This window comes from Chiroxiphia lanceolata, chromosome 4 (genome assembly GCF_009829145.1).
Source record: "Chiroxiphia lanceolata isolate bChiLan1 chromosome 4, bChiLan1.pri, whole genome shotgun sequence".
Lineage (NCBI taxonomy): Eukaryota > Metazoa > Chordata > Aves > Passeriformes > Pipridae > Chiroxiphia > Chiroxiphia lanceolata.
Genome location: NC_045640.1, coordinates 37,297,090 through 37,313,261, shown reverse-complemented (window position 1 = coordinate 37,313,261; position 16,172 = coordinate 37,297,090). Strand labels below are relative to the sequence as shown.

General features: G+C 34.8%; 1 protein-coding gene across 1 annotated transcript in view; it reads right to left on the bottom strand.

Moving 5' to 3' along the window:
- The window catches only part of GPM6A (glycoprotein M6A), a 117,913-nt gene extending 102,422 nt beyond the window's left edge, over positions 1-15,491 (bottom strand). The window contains exon 1 of the mRNA XM_032686280.1: positions 14,875-15,491. Within this exon, the coding sequence (XP_032542171.1) occupies positions 14,875-14,911 (37 nt within the window). The 5' untranslated portion in view covers positions 14,912-15,491. The remainder of the gene's footprint in view (positions 1-14,874) is intronic.
- Positions 15,492-16,172: the final 681 nt, after the last annotated feature.

Sequence of the window (16,172 nt, the reverse complement as noted above, 5' to 3'; positions counted from 1 at the left end):
AACATAATCTTATTAATTTTGGCTGCATATTCCATCTCTCATTTACAGAAAGTGAGACAGTCTCCCAAGTATGCATTGAATACAAATGATCCAACTTCTTGCTTTCAGTGTCCATTACCATTACAGTTGCAAATGTTCTGGCTAACTACCCACCTTATTAGCTCAAATATAACAAAAAACTGAACAAAAGCATTTTGTACTGTAAGGAATACAGCTGAATGATCTAATTTTTTTCCTTCTATATCCTTTTGAAAAAATCTTGAAAACACTTTTAATTGTGTGATTTTTTTTGAGTTTATTTTCTCTCAAATCCAATTACAAAGCTCAAAAATTTCACAGTATTGTTGCTTACCTTACACCACCATTACCAGTATTTAAGTTGTAAGTTAGCAATTGGAAGATTTTGCCAGAGGATTTTTGTATCAATAGATACTGAAAGACTGTGTACTAAATATAAAATCTTTAAAATATACAGCACTCCCAGTTTTCTCTATCTTGATGACGTATTATTTGTTTGTGAACCGGACTCAGCATTTTGTGTTTTAATGGCCACAAACTACATAGATAAACTAAATCAGCTGTGGTCCTCAGTGCACTAACTGTACCAAAAAGGAAGATAAGTTTATGATAAACTAGGGAGAAGGAAAATAAAGAGCAACTAAGCAGGCAGAATGATGCTCTGGCAAAAGAAGCTGAGGTGGTAAACCTGAACCAATGTCAGAAGCACAGAGACTATGGGGTACATCATTGGCATTCTGGCCTACACGATCCTTTCCTTCTATAGAGAAGCAGGGGAGATTTCATTCATTTCCAAGCTGTGCAGTTCACCAACACAGAAACATAAAAGTGGAACAGAGATAACAAGCCAAAAGACAGTATTTCACTAGCTGATAGCTTAGAATAAATGAAAGTATAACTGATAGCAGCAAAATAAAAAAAGCGTACACTTCTGCACTACCCTGATATTGAGGAAACTGTGAAGTTTCTTTAAAGTTCTTTTTCCTACATATTTGTCCTGAAATAAGAACAGTATCAAAATAGCAGAAAACAATATTTTAAAGTTTAAAGAAACTGTCCTTGGGCATTACATTTTTACAGTACAAAAAAACCCAGAACTACCAACAGTTGAGAGGTTTTCCTTAAAATATGCTTATTATTATTTTGAATATTCATACCTATTTTTCAACTTCCCTGAACTGTTAATAAGTAGGATCTGCTGAATATATCTCTAGGCTGAGTAACTGAGATACAGAGCACTTATTATACCACTGCTATTGAGGATGTAAAAAGACTGAACTGATACCAGTATAAATACATACTACAGAACCAGCTCCATAAGCTGCTTTAAAAAACAATTCTAAAATGTCAGACATTAGAGCATATATCCTCTACATATACATAAAAGACCAATTCTGCCCCTACTGAATACTTCAGATTTACAATAGCTTTGTTGGAGTGTACAAGAAATACAGGAATGAATAACAGAAATGTGGATATTTTATTAGCTATCATAAGAAAATCATATACTGACACTAGTATTTGTCAGCCATTATGTCATAGAGAAACCTAGTTTCAGTTTTAAAGCAAACGATTGGATATTATGAAATGAGAGCACACTGAATGAGTCATTTCCATTAAAACTATGAAGTAGAATTGCCTAGCAACCAAGAAAATTAATTCAGAGATTAAAATAAACACTGTGACACTGACAGAGCAACTGTTATTCTACCCCAACAGTCATAAAGACAGTTAGAAAAGAGGTGGTTTTTTAATTCTTCTTGACAAAGGTAAAACAAACAATTTCATAAAATGATTGATAATGCACAAAGCATAAAAACAAACAAAGCAATGGCATCAAGCAAATTCAAATAATTATCCTCTTTTACATAACATCATTAAAATGAAAAATATTGAAAGTTTTTCATATTCTGACAATAGCAAACAGATTGCTGTGGAAGTTTCTAACATGTTTTCCCACATACAGAGAGTAAATTTGTTTCATTATATTCATTCTATGTAAGTATTTTATATTTTACTACTTACTAGTTTAATTTATTATAGAATTTATGACCATACCTACCTGAAAAAATTCTGTATCATTATGACCCACTACTACCCCTAGTCAAATTATTCTTAATCACACTTCTGTAGAGAAGCTTTTAAATTATACAGTTTATCACACTGAGGTTGTTATGGAAAAAAAAACGTTAACAGATTAAGCACAGTAAGGATGACTGCAATAATTTAGTTTAATGGCTGCTACGTTATATTGCTTGTTACATCTGGACCATCGTGTAATTCATTGTCCCTGAAGGATCACAAAAAGCCTAGTAAAATTATCCCTTTAGAAATAAAAAAAACACATTCTGTAGCAACATTGAAATCTATGACCTTGTCAGGATATTAGATTAGAGGAATGATTACAGATCAGCAATTCTGGAGTACCAGTACTTTCATAGCTCTAGTAGGAGACAGTTCATCTTTCTAACTTGAGGTACAGAGTTTGTACACAGTCAAAAAAAAGATCAGGAATGATGAAGTCAAGAATAACCAAAGGAGAAAAATGATATCCCAGAAGATATCACAAGATTTAGCAACTGCAGCAGCTACATCAAATCCAGTTGAGTATACACTAAAAGATAATAAGAAAAATAAAACAGTATGAGGAATAAATCAAGACAGACAAGCAGGAATAATTGTGTATTATAAGGTAAATCCCCAGGCACGGACATAGCTACTTCTATCAGGAACGAAAAGTGTATTTTAGCTCTTTGGTTGTGTATAATAACAAAACAAACACACAGCTAGCTACAAGTACTTTTAAGTCTTGAAATCTGCATATTAAAATCTCTAGATCCAGTTCAGAGGTATTTGAACTGGACTTTAGAAGTCAATACTGTCAATAAATATGTAATAAAGTACGTGTATGCATCTTCTAGAAGGGGATATGACAGGTAGTAAAGGAAGGATATCTGCTGGAAGCACAGACAATACAGATGATATAGACATGAAATAGATCAAATGAAAAAAATATTAATAGCAAAAGTTCCCCATGTGCAAACACATCCATAAAGCAAATAAAAAAGCTCAAATGTCCTTAACAGGTTCCCCTGTGTCTTAAATATTTGATGACTGCACCAGATGGGAAGGGGGGAGAAAAATGTCTTGTCTGAACCACTAGCATAAACACAGCTGACCTAAAAGACCTATTCACCACTGGGTTATAATTATTCCAGTGTTTTCACTAGTGAACAGTGTCCATAAATCTAGAGTAATTTTGAGAGATTGAAAGAGAACATCTTTGAGAAATGGTAGTTTCCATATGCTGTTGAACAGCTGAAATTAATTTTTACTTTCTGGCCTTCGTGCCACTTGTTATGGGTGTGGTTATAGCATGCATGTTTTGCTGAACTCTTAGGATAGTCACAGTGATGATCACCTTTTAAATTAGTTTTACGTGTATAATTAAAATGGTATAATAAAACTAGAAGATACACAAACTCTACATATAGCTAAAAATAGTATCTTTTTTCCCTTTAAAATTTTAAACAGCACAGTTTTACGATAAACATGGCAGAAAAAAATGCCTACTGCTAACACTAGACATTGCCAGAGCCCAGAACCTTCTAATAACAGAAAGCCTTGTAACAGATCCTCAGTTCAGAAGGACTTATTACATTTACTCCATCTACCCCAAAAAACACAAGCAAATAACCAACATGCTGCTCCAGATCTGCATTCAAAGACCAAAAGACTCATCTATAGTTTGTTACAAGAGGACAGCTCAAAGGATAACACCAGTGTTAGCCCTTGCACTAGCAGCAGACATTTAATAAAAGTAAACTCCCAGATAATCTAAGAAAGCAGACCATGATGATGTTGCAGAAAAAAAAAGGTAAAAAGAAGGTCACTAGTAGCCTGCCTTGGGAAAAATTCCATCTGCACAGAAAATTTGATGATCATTTTCACTTAAGTATGTGAACAAGACACATTAGCAAAATTGTTCAATACCACTACAAAGTCCAGTATACCCTGCCCAGGAGTAAACCCGAATTCTGCTAATTCAAAGGAAAACCACAAACAAAAACCCTTAAAAAATAAAGCATTTAAGAAGAAAAAAAAATAATTTTGGAACCTGAAGAGAGCCACAGGACATCCCAAAGCATATTAATCACTGTAATACCACACAAAACAAAAAAAACCAACCCCTCAGCTCATAAACAAACTCCATTCAACTTTCCTTCTAGTCTCCTCTCAGGCCCTACTAAATTGCATCATCATATCCTTTCACAGATTTCCTGCCAAAACCCTGACAGCTACATGCAAATTACTCCATGGCATTGTTAGGTCTTAATCTTAGAGACTAGATGTGCTTCCTTTTTGCTAACATTGGTATAAAACCAATGGGATTACTCACAGTGCAGGACATCAAAGATGCGTATTTAAGACTTTGCAGGATCAGAGCCTTGGTCATTGATTTTTCAGATTTTTAAGTTACTAATATGTATAATTTTGGAAGTAATCAAGGGCAATATATGCACTTACAAGCAAATCCTAGTCATTGCCCAACATTGGTGGGTAGCGTGAATGAAAGGGGTTCTTCATGTTCTACTAGGACTACAAATTTTCCAGCAAAAGACAAGCATTATGTAGCAAATATAGCCAAGACTAAATAGTAGAGATGTTTTACGGCTCAGAGGAGTAGATCTCAAGCTGATTATGAACACTTGGAAAACAGGATACTGTTTCATTTCAATCTAGTTCAGCCACCTCGTTAAGTAACATGCCAATACCATACTTGACTAGCATGAGAACTGCTAAGAGAATCTAGAGATGTTTGCAGGGAACTGCAACCTACAACTAAGAGGAAAGGCGGGGGAAATCATGGTAATGTTTTTTTTTATAACATCAAGTGTGTGTGTTGGTCAGAAGTAGTGGTCAACCTCTCAGTAAGAAATCAGAAGGCTGAGAAAGTCTCTGAAGATTATTGAACTGCTATATTGAAGCACTACAACAATTAGGAAAGTATTTTATATATCTAACATACACTATTACATCATAAATAAATCACTGTATTTATGTCATTCAGCTAGAAATGTAAGTTCCTTTTCTATACAGGAGTGAACACCGGCAAACCGTGTTAAGTGGGAAGCATTTCACACTAAAGCTATTCAGTTTAAAAATCAATAATACAACATTCAATAATATAATTGAATACCTTTATGACCAACACAGTGGTTAGTAGTCAATGTTCCTTTTCTCAAGGCAATTTCAGACAGTTACTTTCATCCTCAGTTATGCATATTGTGTTCCTATTTACAATGACTTATCAACCTACTAAACCTGAGTTCAAGTCTTTATTGGTATATAACCTTTCTGGAAAACACTATCCTTCTAAAGTTTATAAGTTTGTTCATACCATATGCAGAATTGAGAATATTATTTATTGTACCATTATAATTATCAGTAAAAATAAAAATCCGTTTACAGAAAAAGGTTTTTCATAATGCACTAATCCAGCAGGAAAAGAGGTTGAATTTGGGCTCATTGCATCCAGTGGCAGCTACTGCAACCTCTTCCTTCCACTACAGCTACCTGACCTGTTTAACATTGTACTCAGGCAGGGCACAGAAGAATTTGTCTGCTCCAAGTGACAGCAGCACCTTCAGCTCAGTTGTTCCCCTCCTCCTCCATTGAAAAGGGAGCATTTCAAATGTAAGCATCCCACAGACCAGATCCCAACTCCAAGTCGCACCATGAACATGGCAAATAAATTATTTCCAACTACAAAACGTAGTTGGAAATAACTGCTCATCATAGAGGTCACAGAACAAGCAGGCCAGTAAAGAGCAAAGAGTTGCTGAATATAAATCACCTAGTTAATATGACGTGAGGAAATATAATGGTATTTAACTGGTAAAAGGCAAGGATTAATTTTCTGTAAAGGTTAAGGTAATTTTACCTTGTCTATTGGCATTCACTGACAAGGAAAGGAATCCTCAACTGAATGACTTCACAGTTAGTTAGGTAACCACAAACACTCCCCAAGCATTCAAGGTACTGAGAGTAACTTTCATTGAAACAGAGTGGAAGATCTTTTGAAGGTCGAAGGTTGTTTGGTCTGAGATGTGTCACAGAAGGGTAAAAGAGATGGGGAGCAAACAATGTGGCAGATAGAAGTAGAATATAACAGCATGTATGTATCAGCTTTCTTCTGGAGAGATGTGAATTTGAGCTTTGTACTATCCAAACATAGGGATGAGTACGTACTGTGGATAGGTTTTGTCATCTCACCCTGCGATTCCGATAAAAACCATGGCATTGGAAACTCAGGAACTACTCCTGTATAAAAATAAGCAAGCCTAAGCTCTTAGATATGACCAAACATGAACTCACTTGAGAGCTGCAAAGATATATGCCAAGCTCTTCCCATGGTTGTTTTCTAACGGCTTTGAAACTGATTCAAACTTATGCCAGGTGCTTACTATTGCATATATCTTAATAGAGTAAAGAAGATTTGGTGGGAAATCAGGGGGTGGGAGGTTTTGATGAACTACATAAAGAAAGCTAAGTGATTCACCGGTAGTAGAGGATGTCACTACACTGCAGAGCTTCCCACACTGGCTACATCACCTTGCTAAGCAAGGGTATACAGTACCAGCTTCCTTCACCAGAGAAAGTAGGCCAACAGGTCAACTGTGATAACTCTTTTTCATGAATGTGAAGTGATCTACTTTCCTTTTCCAACTAAAAGAATCTTTCCCAACTCTCATCACTTTAAGATAAAACCAGACTTGCTCCCCCTCTTTCCCTCACCTCTAACTTCAAATAGCTACAAACTGCCCACAATATTGCCATAGTAATATTACAATACTATCATGGTAGCCATGAACATGGTTGCTGTTTTACTTGGTGGGAAAAAATGTTCCTAAAATTATATATTCACTATTTTAAAAAGATAATCCAAATTTATGCCCCTAATAACTTCTTATAAAACTTGTCAAATATTCTTTTAACTTCAATATTGTCTTCCACCATGGTTTAGTGGTGGAGTGCTGGGCTTATGGTTGGACCAGATGATTTCAGAGGTCTGTTCCAACGTAAACAATCATGTGATTCCCCTATCTCCCTATCAGTTTCAAACTTCAGAAGCCCTCCGAAAGTCTTTCCAATTATATTGCTTACTACTTTCTTCTTTTCATCACATTACCTCTCTTGAACATCTATCAGCACAATCATCAATCATCTCTACTTTTTTCCCATTGTGTCTCAATGCAGAGCAATCCCTGCAAATCCCTGCAATCACTGTGCTACTATACTCTCTTCCTTCAAATTCCTCCTTAATGTCCAATTTTACCTGTATAAAGTCATTGTGCTGCAATCTGAGAAGTAGGATGTAACCAGCTATGACTTAATTAATAAACATGCAGCACTTGTCATCTTATATTACATGTTCCCAGAAGAAATTGAAAAATGTTGCAGAATTTAATTTCCAAGCCTTCCAGGTGCTAAAAAGAAAGTGCTTCCACAAAAAATTGAAGAGCAGGATAGAAATCAATCACAAAGAGCTTTTTCTTTCAGGAAGAAGAATAAAAATAAAAGACACTCTTGGGGTAAAAATGGGAAGATACTGACAAGTGAGGGAAGAAAAATAGTATATTTTCCTCCTAGTTTGTTTACATTCTGGCAGTAGCACCTCTCCTGGAAGCTCATATATGAAAAGTGCAGCAAATGCATCTTTTGTTGAAGTCTAGTTTTATACTAGAACTGCAGCAAATTAACTGCTCCCCTCATGCCACTATTAAAAAGACAAAATTTTGTTAAAATTGATACGAAATTTATTGTGATATTCCTTTGATGTACAGTTTTATTGTTATCGCTAGTGGGAAAAAACCCAAACTTTCACTATGTGAACCAAATAAAAAATCTTCAGAAACTGTCCAAGTGCAAATATCAGGAGTCTTATAACTGTAAAGAGAAGAATAAAGCTTGCATTGAGTAGTAGTTGTATTTTAGAATCTGTTATTTGAAAAAATGTTGTCCCAGATGGCTGCAGTACAAATTTTGGGAGTAGTACTAAACTCCTACGTGATAACTGGTATGAAGGAGATGAAAAAAAGGAGGAAAAAAAGAATACAAAATTTAGCCTTCTTGAGACAGTGCATTGAGGCCTAAGAGTTGTTATGGACAAGCTAAGAGAATACTTGAGTCATTTTTTTTGTGTCAGTGCTGTTCCTTCATAAGGTCCTAGAGCACATGTACAGAAAAATTCACAGTTTTGTTAATTCCTATTTGATGTATATTTCTGACCTTCACAGTTTTGATGCTCTGAGTTTGGTCTCTCTGCAACTGAGAAAATGACAAGACTTATTCCTTGCTCCTTATGCACTGGAACTGAAGCCTCTATAACTCCCCACTCCCCAAGCAAAAGATTTGTAACAACACATCAATTTGAGACTTGCTGTCCTGTCTCAGAAATCAGCCATGTGATAAGATATCAACAGGAACTATGCATTTTAGTTGCTTGAATTTGCTGAAAATTATTCTAAAAAGAATTGTTCAAACAGAATATGAACTGAAAAAATGTTTGATATAAGATCAATATTCCCTTTTGCCTTTTTACATTCTGATTTTCAAAGGCTATCAGATGCTTATATTCTTTATGGGTTTTATAAAATCATTAACAGTGTCTACAGTCTGAGGCAGGATGGACCAAAAATGTGTATTTTTTTTCTTTTTGTATTTTCCACTTAATCCACTGTATAAAACTACTAGGAGGAAAAAGCATATTATCACCTGCCTATTTAGGGAGAATTAATAGCTAAAAACTATTGCATCAAGAAAACAAACATCGTTATGTGAGGCCAGCAGCATTCCACCCATTCTTCCATCTCGAATTTTAGTGCAGTGGTAGGCAACTCAAAACAGATTACAAAGTCACACTGTTAAATTTTTTAGAGTACTTATCAGAAATTAATTCATAGTCACAATCTAAAATTAATAGTTTTCAGATATTAGGTATAACAGTCCCTCAATCATTCTCCATAAAGGGCCTAAGCTCTAAGCTGAATCAAATTTAATTTTGTTGAATGTACATTATTGTATTGTCCTTACTAGAAATGCTTATTTTTTCAGAGTAATAAGAAAACCAGAGTAGCCCTTTTTCCCCAAAGGTGATCCTTTACTTTCACAAAGGCTAGAAAAACTTTTTTATAAATTCATATTGCTATGTTGACACAGTATATTTTCAAAAATTATCATTAATTTAAAATACATTCAGCACCTTTTTTCCTGGGAAATTACATCTCTTATAAAAAAATCTTTTTGATATAGCTTATTTATGAAATTGACATCCAAGTCTCAAAATTACCATGAAGACTTAAATTTTCACACATTGAATTGAGGATTCCATCTGCCTTAGGGCAGTTGGAATACTTTCTGCCCTGTAAGAGTGTATATAAAATTTCAATTAGGTCCTATTAATGCTGGATTTTCATGCCTAGGACTAGTATAATGTTAAGCCTGTAAGAAATACAAAGTTTTCTAGCGTTAACAGAGACACTTCAATATCAAAGATTAAATAAGCAAGCAAGACTAAATTTATTTACATCATTATCTATGAATAAAAGCCTAATGTATTGAATAATAACATATTCAAATTCCAACTCTCCAACTCACTGCTCCTAATGTAAGAATATTAAGTAAGGTAGCCTGTAGTTACTACATAAAGGAGAATAACTCTTACAGTATTAAAACAATTAAGTTCAAATTCATATTAAATGTTATTGCATTTTTCTTTAATAAACCATATTGATTAACTACCAAGGAATATTAAGCAGGAAATACAGCGAGATACTTCACCAGATGCTAAAATTTACTTCCATATTTAACATTGATTAATAAGGAAAATTATTTACTCTGTTAGGGACTTTGTAATTAAGTGAGTGAATGTTTTATCTGATGCTCTTGTAACACACACACTTTTAAGAACAGGTAACAATAAACGTGACAAAAGTTAAGATCATTCTACTCTGCAGCAACTTGCAAAAATCCAATCCAACCACAAGCTTAGGAACTAAGCCTACAGTTGAAAATATATTTCCAAAGTAAATAAAGATTGACATCTGCCCACAATGTTTTCTTTAAGAACCAAGCATTACAAATCCATGTTTTGTATGAAGAATATCAGCTAGCAAATGTCTGCGACTTCCTACTTAAAAGGCCAAATTTAAAAACCCTTTCCAAATTGCTCATGAAACTGATTGCACTTCAGAGGTCCTATAAGACTAGACATAATACTAACAATATAAAAGGATCTTGTTGAAGATAATATAAAAAGGATCTAACTGAAGAGACAAGCATGGCCTACACTTAGTGTGACATATACATTAAAGAATGAAAAATAACTTCTCTGCTTTATTTACAAGTATAGTCACCAAACAAAGCGCAAAATATTGATATTTTCTCATTTTTATTTTAACCAACTTTGTGGCAACAGTCAAAAGAGAAACTGGACAACTCTTCTCTCTTAGAAGTAAATAAAAATATTTAGAAGACTAACTTACAAAGGATGCCAGCGGTGTTTTGACTATTTGGCTGTTGGTTTATTTCTTAATATGAAAAAACCACATCACTTTCATCTAGTCTATAGAATCCTACTATTCAGAGTCTGCCATTTTCCAAAAAGTAAGAGGAAATAATTCAACCTCTCATGGTTGAAGAAGCAGGGGCCGTGTGTACATAGTACTGATAGCATCCTAAACTCCTTATGATTTTCTTCCAAAACTCTGCTTAAAGCTCTCCTTTAATGGCATGCTGTGGTACAAATGAAAAAGATCTGATAACAGGCTGCAGATCCACTTATATCACTAATGCAGACTAAATACTAAGTCATTATTTATTTTCTGGCATTCAACCATTTCTTGTCACAGATGATACTACATAGTTTTTTGCTATCAGTGGAACCTTGTCTGTGTTTGTTAGGTATACTACAGCCAAGAGAGCTAAAGTAAAATTAGTTTCTTCCTCATATTTGCTGCTGTACAAACACAGATGCTCCATCCATTCCCAAGAGTTTGTTTTATAAAGGAATCCAAACTACAAAATGAAGTTATGTATGAATTATTAAAAAGGCAAATTTATTTTCAATTTAGTACAAGTGGTATGACTTACTATGCTGCAGAATGTTTCTTTTTTCTGAAACAGATTAAGAGGTGAGAGTAATCCTTAACTTCTCTGCACCAAGTCCCTTATAATTCAAAAAATTACAGTGCCTGCCCTCTGAAAAGTTCTCCGTGGAGATGAATGGATGGATAACTGGGGCTGGGAACATCATTTCAATCTTAGTGTTTTCACAGAGGGAAGACCTGAAGTGCAGGAACTGGACCTTTTTCCACATAGCAAAGCTAACAGTTTGACATCACTGTCTTTCAAACACTGGCAGTTGAGACCCACCACTGCCACATACAAATTTATGCATGAAGTTATCAAAATTAGCATGCATCCCTAAAGACATCAGTGAAACTTCTGCTTCTAAGTGGAGCTGATATTTTTTGAAAAATAAACCAGTCAAATCCATTGCAGGCTTTTGTTATCACGAGTTTTCCAGACAGCAAATTTGCAATCAAAGTCTTAGTATGTTACCGGTCTAGACAGGTAGCATAATGCCAGTGTCATGGAATATTTGGAACGTGTTGATATTTCTGAGATGTTTTGAATTTGTACTTCATTAGAATATATTTTAGTGTTCATATACCTTACATTTCAGCCAGATTTCCTACACTCTTTCAGTTATTAGACAGCTACAAACAGCTGCGTAGCAAATACCTCAGAAACGTTCTCCCCAACCTGTACTGGCTTCCTAGCAAAGGAAATGTGTTATCAAGGGAAAAAAAAAAAGGAGGTTGGGGGGGCACAACAAGTCTACTAACACTTTAAAACAGGAAATGTATGAATACAAAGTATTCTTGTTTTCAATGTTTACATCTTTACCCATGAGAACTGCTGGACAACAGCATTTGTGAGGCCAGTAAAAAGAAAATGAGTAGAGGGGGAGATGTCCATTACTTTGAACTATACGGTGTCTAGTAATTAATTATTTTCAGAGAAAAAGAAAAAAGGAATATATTTCCCTGCTGACAATTTTCCAAGATACAGACATAAAGAAATCATAATTCTTACACATTAGCATGTTGAGAGACTGCGACAGAAGGTAATTATTTGGAACCACTATAATAAGAATTATGTTTGCACTTAACAACATCTTATTGCATAAAATTCTCAAAAATAATAAGACTTCCAAATCTGCTAGAGCTATCTTGATTGTATTTATGAAATGCATCACTATGAAATTATTCGTTTCCATCATGGCTGCTAGCAAGACGTAATGCTGTTCAGTGGGAGGTTCAAAGCATCTGCTATGAAAAGCGCAAGAGTTGATAAGCAGTGACAACTTATACTCCCATTGATTTTGTAGAAAGCAGAGGAAAAAAAGAAAGAAACATTTCTACTCAAGATGGCAGGAGGATGAAAATCAGAATATATGAATTACAATTACAGTTGCTGAAACACTACAATTAGAAAAAATAGTCCAGATGACCTGGAACTATACCGTGGATATACATTAAATGCATCGTAGATAGATCATGCTAAATAAAAGCAGAAAAAACAGGAACTATTAAAAAGAATTATCGAGTCATACTAGTACTGGTCAATATTTTTCAAGTGCAAAGTGCAAAACTTAAATAGATCCCTGATTTCATAATCATCCTTATACTTCCCTATCATCCCAACATCTGCATTCAAGCACCCCAAAAATTCAAAACTGAAAATATTTTTTAATTTCCCTTCTGAAGAGCAAATTTTCTTCAAACTCTAACTACGTTTTAAAAGTTGTCATAATCCAAAGAGGGAACACGACATCTTGACATGACAGGTTCACAGGTATGGTCACAAAAACTAAGCAGCATCCCCCTCCACACCAATAAGGAAAAATGCATGTGATTTGTGAGGTCTTAACATTCTCCTGCCACTGTCTGTGATGACAGCTGCATACTGCTAAAGGAAAAAAAGGCTGAACACATGGCATTGCAAATGGGGGGTGGGAGGTAAGTAGCGTTAGCTGTTGTAATCACACTATTAATCACACCATTTTGAGTGGCTATTGGTCATTCAAATGCTTATCATATGAACAATGAGGACTCAATTTATCAGTAACAACATGTTCTTTTAATATACAAAAATTATTCTTTTTTTCTCTTTTTTTTTCTCTCTCTAATAAGAATTTAAGCATCTTGAATTTCTCACTGTTTCTTCAAGCAACATCTTTTGGTAACAATAACATATTTTGATTCATTGGTCAAATAGTTCAATTCACTTGTTTCTTGTTTTAGGAAGGAGAACACATTTCAGACTTTTTTTTAAAAAAAAGCATGTCTTCAATTTCTACGTGTAAAACACCCTAAATAATTTGAATCATTGTAAAAGTATTGATTTTACCTTCGGAAAAAAAAAACAAAACAGGAAAAGAAAACAGAAAAACTGAACTGTCTTGTACTTTCCTGTTCTTTCTGTCATTTGCAAATAATAAAATTCAACTGAGGAAACTGCTGTAATCACCAAAGAGATACTAATCTATTTATCTATAAACATACATATGTATACACACAGAAGGGGTACATATATCCTCCTTTAATGTTCTTGTCACTATCTACTGTGCATCTAGATCAAATCAAGACCATAAACAATTCAAAGCTGCATTCTGCCTAAATGGGTCACTTATAATGAGAAAGCACGACATTTACATGTAGGAAGCAGATTGATCAGGGAGCAGAAAAACAGAATATGGCATCACTGCAGAAAAATATGCCTTCACAGGCAATTTATATTACATTATTTGGTGAGTTCCTATATCCTCCTCAAAAGTGGAAGTGAATTCAAAATAAATGTAAAAGTATAAAAATTTAATATGGCAAATATTCACTAGGATTACCCTTTGTACTTGCAGTAAAGTAAAATGAAAAAAACATTGGTTCCTTTCACTACTGTCTTGTCGCTTGCACAGAATAACACTTAAATGAAAAGACTGAAAACACTGTATGTATCAAAGATCCATACCTTAAAAAATAGACCACAATCACTTTAAATTGCATCTTTAAGTGCTAACACATCCCATAACATTCAGTTATTTTCAACTTGACCAGAAGCTGTGGAACAGAAATGCTCTGAATATGCTGTGTACATCTTGCTAAAGCAATTTCAGCTGCAAACTGCGAAATTCATTTCTGCAAAATGCAAATCTGTGCAATGAACATATTAGAACTATAGCAAGGTTACTTCAACATATTGCAAAACCAAAGTGGAAAAAAGGCAGAGGGAAATTTTAAATACTGCCTAAATATGTACAAAATATACTCCATGTCTTTGTTCAGCCTAGATTCTCATTCAAGGTGTAAATACCGGTTACATTGTTAGATATCCAACTGCAACTGGCTCCAAATATTGTGTGAGTAGCTCTCTCATAGTTCACACTAGACTCCCTTGACCCAGCTAGACAAGCGTGAAAACATGAAATAAATGAAGGTTAACAAAGACTGGTCTGGGAAGCAGGCTGCATTAAATGCCTGCAATGTTATTAGTATACATGCAAAATTTGCTACTTAGATTCTTTCAATACTAGATATCAGATGATAGTCCCTATATTAAAGCTAGGTGCTATTGCAGAGAGACAAATGAAGCAAATGATATGAAAAAAATATATCTTTCCCCATCTGGCACATACAGATATTCCCTAACCTTGCAGCATGCTGCTAAAGCAAATAAGGAACGGCAAAATAATTATCTCCATGCAAAGAAAAAGCAAATTTAACACAATACCTTTCTGTGTTTGTCCCTCTTCCATATTCTCTTCCATGGCTACCTTTCTTCGCTAGAAACAGCTACAGAGAATTATCAAAAGCTTCAGTCAGATGTAGGAAAAAGTGTGGATTTTTTTTTCCCTGGGAAGCTCCAACAGCAGAGGCTTAGGCAAGTCCTCAGAGCTTAGCTAAGGCTCCCTCACTCTCCTTGTTTGCTTGGAGACAGGCTGTCAAGTGTAATTTCATTCAAATTACTCTTCCGTGAAGATTATCAATTTTTCTTCTCAAAGATGCCCATTGTGTACCACTGTAAGCAGGTATTCAAATGAACAGCCTGTGAATTTTGGGGGGAAATTTGGTCTGAGCCTTTATGGCAACGACACTGATTCATAAGCCTCACTTTGCATATAAAATGAAGTAAAGAAATTGAGGTTTGTATTGAAATCTGTGTTTTAAATTGAAAACAGGCTGTACTGAAAACAGATGGAGGGGTGTCCTTCTAACGGGAAGCAGACCACCAACCCATTATTCCCCCTATTTGCTACTGAAGTGGGAAAGCCCAAATGCCTGTGGGTTCTTTATGCTGTATTACTTGTCTTTCTCTCTCTCTCTCTTTCTCTCTCTCTCAATCTCCCCCCACCCCCGCCTCTCCCCTCCTCCTGTATCAGCACATTTAAGAATAATATGACTTTTCATTTCCCTTCTTCTCATATATCTGTATCATCTAGAACTAGCAACAAACATACACTGTTACCCTTACGATATTCTAAAAAACATGATTATAACAATACCATTTTGTATGTGTGTATGTGTCTACACACACATACAAGCACAATTTAACATACGACATTAATCACTGCAAATTATATGCACCCTACACATTATCTGTCAATGTCACAGTAAACAGGAATTTAGAGGCAGTTCAGTGGTTTAAAACAGTACTTGCATCAATTCTTTTTCTGATTCCTAATATCTCAAATTAGCTGTACTCTTCAAATCTCTACTAAAATAACTGGATCTTGTTAAAATGGTGAAGCACTACACGTGCATATGTACGTGAGGAAGGATGCACAAACACATATACTGTTAGGAATTTGCTCAGGAAAAGCATAGATTAAATACACTGTGAGGGCACCTACTAATTTGGGGAGCTCTGCAGTCTGATTTGGAATGCAAATTGGACGCTGCAGTCTAGCAATAAATTAGCATTTTTGTACCTTAGTCTACAGAGTAATATATCATCATTTAAGGACCTTCATTATTTCACCAAAAGTGGAATTAGAACACATGTCCAATTTTCTTTACCACTTTAATTTC